Source organism: Chamaea fasciata, unplaced genomic scaffold (assembly GCF_029207755.1).
Source record: "Chamaea fasciata isolate MVZ Bird 193981 ecotype frontalis unplaced genomic scaffold, bChaFas1.0.hap1 SCAF_1, whole genome shotgun sequence".
NCBI lineage: Eukaryota > Metazoa > Chordata > Aves > Passeriformes > Sylviidae > Chamaea > Chamaea fasciata.
Window position 1 is genome coordinate 28,943,793 of NW_027094086.1, and position 5,745 is coordinate 28,949,537.

The 5,745-nt window shown below is 45.4% G+C and overlaps 1 protein-coding gene across 1 annotated transcript; it reads right to left on the bottom strand.

The window, feature by feature from the left end:
- Nucleotides 1–214: 214 nt before the first annotated feature.
- On the bottom strand, nucleotides 215–5,370 carry LOC136287163 (fatty acid-binding protein 5). Its single transcript, XM_066179624.1, has 4 exons — nucleotides 5,237–5,370; nucleotides 2,247–2,419; nucleotides 1,179–1,283; nucleotides 215–1,045 (listed from the first exon to the last, which is right to left on the bottom strand). Exons 1-4 carry the CDS (start codon nucleotides 5,310–5,312, stop codon nucleotides 995–997), a joined length of 405 nt encoding a protein of 134 aa, XP_066035721.1. The 5' UTR covers nucleotides 5,313–5,370; the 3' UTR covers nucleotides 215–994.
- Nucleotides 5,371–5,745: the final 375 nt, after the last annotated feature.

The window sequence follows — 5,745 nt, forward strand, 5'->3', positions numbered from 1 at the left end:
CAACAGGACCTGTGCAACTGCATGATCCTCCAGGCTCCTGAATTCATGGAAACTTTCCTGTCACCAAATAGATTCACTTTAGGACATGCTTGTCTGGTATCACAGAAATTCACCTAAACTTTTTAAATTTTTGTCTCATCTGACATCTCTTTGGCAGAATAGAAGAATTATAGACTCTGTTTCCCAACCAGTGCAAAAGTAGTACTCAAGACACTGATATTTCTGATTATTTATTATGGCACTTCAAAGCATATAAACTCCATTACTACGTGTTTCAAACAATTAAAAAAAATGAGGCTTTAGGTTTTAGGCAGTATTTCAGCAGATTTCAGTTAAGAACTTTGAGAATGTTACTAGACAAGGAATAAGAGTTTTTCTAGGAAATGTCTTCATAAATAAGACTTCCTTTCAAGAAAGTGTTTATGTGTTGCTTAGATTTATCATGTTCATTGGCTTACTGGTATATACATATTGAGATTAGGAAAATTGGGTTTGAAACACAAAAAACCCAAGATAACCCTGAAAATCCATCCCTCTGCTTAAACTCCAGTTTAGCTTATCTTGTATATATGCCCACCCAATTTATTTACTTGTAACATGGAAGTTAGTAAAATTTGAAATTGGAAGAATTCCACAGCCCAAACTTCGAATATTTTTTTCTTAGAGTAGGGATATTTGCAATATATTGTCTTGTCTTGTGCTGAAGGCAGATCATAAAAGAGCCTAAAACAAACCGGTTTTTCATGAAACCTCACTTGAAATTCCACTGTAGTAACAATGTTTCCACTTCATATATTCAACACTTTTATTTAATAGCCTAACTTCAGAATAGTTACATAATAGTTACATCACGGCCCTTAAAAAGAATTGCACTCAGCTGCTCAGTTCACTGAAATACTAAAAAACAGGGAAAAGGAAAATACGGAGTGAAAAGGAGCTCTGTCCACTGAACTGAGTTGTTTGCAGCAAGTTCCTACTGAACCTGAAGATGTCCTCATGCTTTCTGGTAGACTCGAACACACTTGACACCATTCATGTCACATTCCTAGAAGATAAAGAGATGGATTTACTAATTTACCTCTCAGTGCAGACCAACAGGGGGAAAAGACACATTGAGAGTTACATTTCAGGCTACCAACCAGCAGTACTTGGGGATCAGAAAGTAGGACTGAACTCACCACAACCAATTGTCCATCGACTAGCTTTCTTGTTATTGTGGTCTTCTTGCCATCCCATTCCTGCTCTTGAATCAATGACCCATCATCTTTTAAGCTGACAAGGGTCTGAAAGAAAAACCTGACCATCAGTATTTTTCCCATGACATTTGGGCAGCACTGAGGCTTTTCAACACCTTATTCCAAATGAAAGATTCCCACCCCAGTTCACTCAATAATAATTCTATCACTGTCAACTACAAAGACAGAAATCATCCTAAACATTTTATCAATCCTCTTCTTACAGTAACTAACTCACTGTTCATTCACTCACTGCTCTGACACATCAGACAGACCTTTGACAGCATCCACAATTTCAATTAACAAGAGCAGAAGTTATTCTCTGATCATCTCTTTGTTACGTGGGCTTTGAGCTTTAGTGTAGCAATTATCTGATCTTGCAGTAATAGTCCAACTGAAAGTGTGTGGCTGGAGGAAGTGGGATGATAAACAGAGAGTACTCACACCAGGAAATGAGGCGTAACGTAACCTTTGTGTTTTACCTCCTTTGGGATAAATATTCTCCCTACTAGGTGCAAGGAGAAATTGTTTGCCTTCTAAAACCGGAGTTTAGTGACTGTAATTCACATGGTTGCCTTGCTGTCTGTGACCCCACCCCACACTGAACCAGGCTCTCTTGTTATGCAAATGTGAGACAGAGCAGAAAGGTTAACCCTAGGGCTGAATTGCCTCTGATTAAACATCAATGGCATTTTTTTCCACAGGCTCCAGATGAAGTGGCATTTGGATTTAACAGGGATTTAGAGGTCTGTTAGTTTTACTAAAAAAAAATGCTTCTGCTACAAAATGAAAACAGCAGAATACACAAGACTATTGATTTCAGCATTCTCCCTCTTTGGAATTTGCTTAATCCATGTTAAAAAAAAGTATCTCAACGAGACTCACAGAGACAACTGCTCATCAAATAAAGCATTGTTAGTGTAGATGTCAAAACTGATTTTAAAATAGCATCTCCCTCTGTAAAACACCCAAAGAATTGCCTTTTTTCAACAGAAAGTCTAGTATACCGACCTGAGTTTTCCTGCCATCTAATGTATTTTCTTCAAATTTCTCACCAAGCTTGAAGCTGAACTGTGAAGTTTTGAAAGTGCTTTCTGTTTTTATGGTGATTGTGTCTCCATCCTTAATAATGTAAACGTCTGGTTTGGCCATGCTTCCCATTTTTCTCATAGCCATACCCACACCTGCAAGGCGAGAGGCACAGAGTGTCACAAAGTCAGTTAAACCCTGAGGCTTAGGGCCACACAAGAATTCAAATACCTAATTCCCATTTAATTAGGCACTTGAGTACACTTGAGAATCAAAGCTCAAGGGCCACAAAGAAAGAGGATGTTTTAAATTTTCCATAGATGAGGAAGGAAAAAAGCTTATTTGCAGAGTTACTTTTTTGCTTCCTCAGAGGGCTAAAGTTAAATTTATTTTGCCCTCTAGAGGATTTGTAGATATCCCAAAACTCAACACTGAATTTTTTTTTCAAACAGAAATAAATAGCAAACAGGAAAACAAATACAAAAGGTTAAACTAAAATAAAATTATTCTCTTCAAATTCTGAACACTGAAAATTCTACAAATTATTTTTAATTGACAGATTAATCCACTTTATTCAGACTCACTCAAGTATTACTTCCATTAATTTGTACACCATTGCAAACATGCCATTTTTAACTAAATTTCATATTTTATATCCTGTTTACAAAGTACGGAGTTGTGAATTAGAAAATCATTATCATAAAAAATAGTGCTTACACACACATGAAAAAACAGAGAAATGGAGAAATTAGCAAAACGAGCAATTTGCAAATGGCTGAAAAATCATATCTGGAGATAGCAGCCCTCAAAACTCTACAGATTCGCACTGCTTCAGCCCCTGCATGCACTGTTTGGGGGGGGTTGCTTGAATCTTTTTGATCTGAAGGATGAAAATACAAATAAGAGGGCAGCAAGCAACAAATGTGAATCCATCAAATGGTAAGTGCATATCTGAACCATGGATTGATATGCAACCAAAAGGGGCAGAAAGTACCTCCAAGTCAGTGCCTGGGATCTGCAACTGGTGTAGTTAAAAAACGTTGTCAAGTATCAGCACAGCATTCCCCTGGTATGTGGAAGTAAGGGTTGAGTCCTTGAGAGGGAAATAAAGTACTTTCCAGACACTGCTTCTCCAGAAACCCAAATGAGATTCCAGGATTGAGCCTTAAGCTTGAGGTCACAGGGGAAAAAACAGTTCTCCTCAGTCCAGCTTTTCTGATCAGAACTGGAAATTATTGCCACAGTAACCTCCACACATTCTGTTGCTGTAGTCCAGGCCAGAGTAATCAGGGAGTTATTTGCACAGCTACAGCTTGGGATCCGAATAAACAGAGATGAGCTGCACATCTTCCATATGGCAAAAAGTGAAATTCCAACTTCTTTGTCCTCAAATGTTCTTTTACACAGAATGAGCATGGCCTCGTTTATGGTGCATCAGTTGGATCAAAGGCAGAGAGTTTCACAAGTAGCCAGCAAGGGTGAATTCCAGTAAATGACTGGCTGCTAAAATGTGACTTGGTATAAATTTAATTGCCTCAATTGTAAATGTAAAATGGAAAAGTGACTGGTTTATGATTTCAATCTAAAACCAAACAACAGGCTGTTACTGCCTACACATGGGAGGTGCTCTGCAGTTACAGCACTTAATTTCTACTTTGAAGTTGTAACTTGGCACATGCCTAGGTCTGGCAATCGGACGTAAGCACCAAGGCATCCTAATCCATGGCTCAACCAAGCTGAGTTTAAAATTCTTGAATTTCCTCCAAAGTCTCCCAAAGACTTCAGTCCAAAAGGCTTTCTCATACCATACCTATCACATACTGACAGGCCTCCCAAAATGTAATTACAGCCATCACTGTCTGCAGGGCATAAATGCAGTGATGATTTTTATATTTTATATGAAGAATGCAAGACCTAAATTCCTTCTTCTCCTCCCTCTAAAGATAAGGCTACATCTTCTGCCTCTTGAGAAAATATCATGGCTTTCATCTGTGAGTAAATTGCAGAAAATAATAGCTTCTGGGCCATATATACACTGCCAGGTATCTATCACCCATCAGCCGGGATGCTCACAGGAATGTAGTAAATCGGAGCTTGCAGATGAGGCTCCTGGTCGGTTAGGTGTGTTCTTCATCCGGTAGCTTCGTGTTAAAAAAATGTAGGGCAGCCTGGACGCAAGGATAACAAGCCAGGACCATCCCCCTGAGATAAGGGTGCTACTACCCACAGAAGAAAAGAGGCAAATAGCCTCCGGCAGGGCAGCCGGCTGCCGGTTACCCACAGGCAGCTGATCCAGTTCGGCTTTCTCGGGAGGAGACACCCAAGGTGACTCCACGGGGTGGCAGCCCCGGCTCAGCAGGTCTGTGCGCGGCCGCCCCAGGCGGGGTGAGCCAGCCCGGCCCCGGCACAGCGCTGCGGGGCGACACCCGCCGCCCTCCAGGCCGGGGCAGCGCCGGCCCCCGCAGCCCCCGCGCCCTGGCCCGGGCATTCCCGGTGAGAAGAACCGGCCTAATCGCAGCCGGGCTGCCGGCACCAGCCGCTAATGCCGGGTGCTGCGGAGGGAGGTGGCGGCGGGGAGGGCGCAGCGCTGTGCGGCGGGAAGGTGCCGTCACCTGCCTCACAGCAATTACCATGCAAAAAGGGTCGCTGACATCTTTAGGACGCGGAGCCAGAGGCGGCAGCTCTCCCGAGAGGAAAGGTCTGCTGCTGGCCAGCGCTCCCTTCCCGGAGCCGAGAGGGCGCGGAGCCCCCGGCGCCGCATCCCGGAGAATCCCGGCACCACCCCCGCAGCCGCCGCCCACCCGTGGTCACGGCCGGGCTGCAGCCCACCCTCGGGCCCAGCTCCGGGACCGCGTTCTCCGCGGACCTTGGACAGAGCCTCGCCGGCCGGCAGCGACAACACATCCCCGGAGCGGCATCCCGGCATCCATCCCTCCCTCCCTCCCGGGGGCGGGGAGCCGCCGGCCTCTTACCCAGCTCCTTCATATAGTCCTCGAAGCCCTCGCTGGAGACGAGGCACCATTTACCCAAAAACGCGTCGACGGCCATGGCGGTGGCACTGGAGCTGACGGCGTCTCTATAGATACGTGAAGGCAGAAGGACAGGCTGTAGCGAGGCCGCGGCCGCCTTTATAGCCGGGCCGGCAACATGTGCTACCGGGAGGAGCCAATGGGGCTCCCGCCGCGCCCCGGCCCCTTCCCCGCCGAGCCCCCGCCCGGCGAGTCCCGCCCGCGGCGGCGGCGGCAAGAGCGGGCACGCCGCGGCACTGCCCGCCCTCCGCCCGCACACACACGCACACAGACACTCACACTCACAGACACAGACACTCACACGCATACTGACACAGACACACTCACTCAGACACACACACTCACACTCACAGGCAGACACCCGCACACTCACATGCACAGACACACACACACAGAAAACGCACGCTCACTCACATATGCACACTCACACTTACACGTACACTCGCAACCCC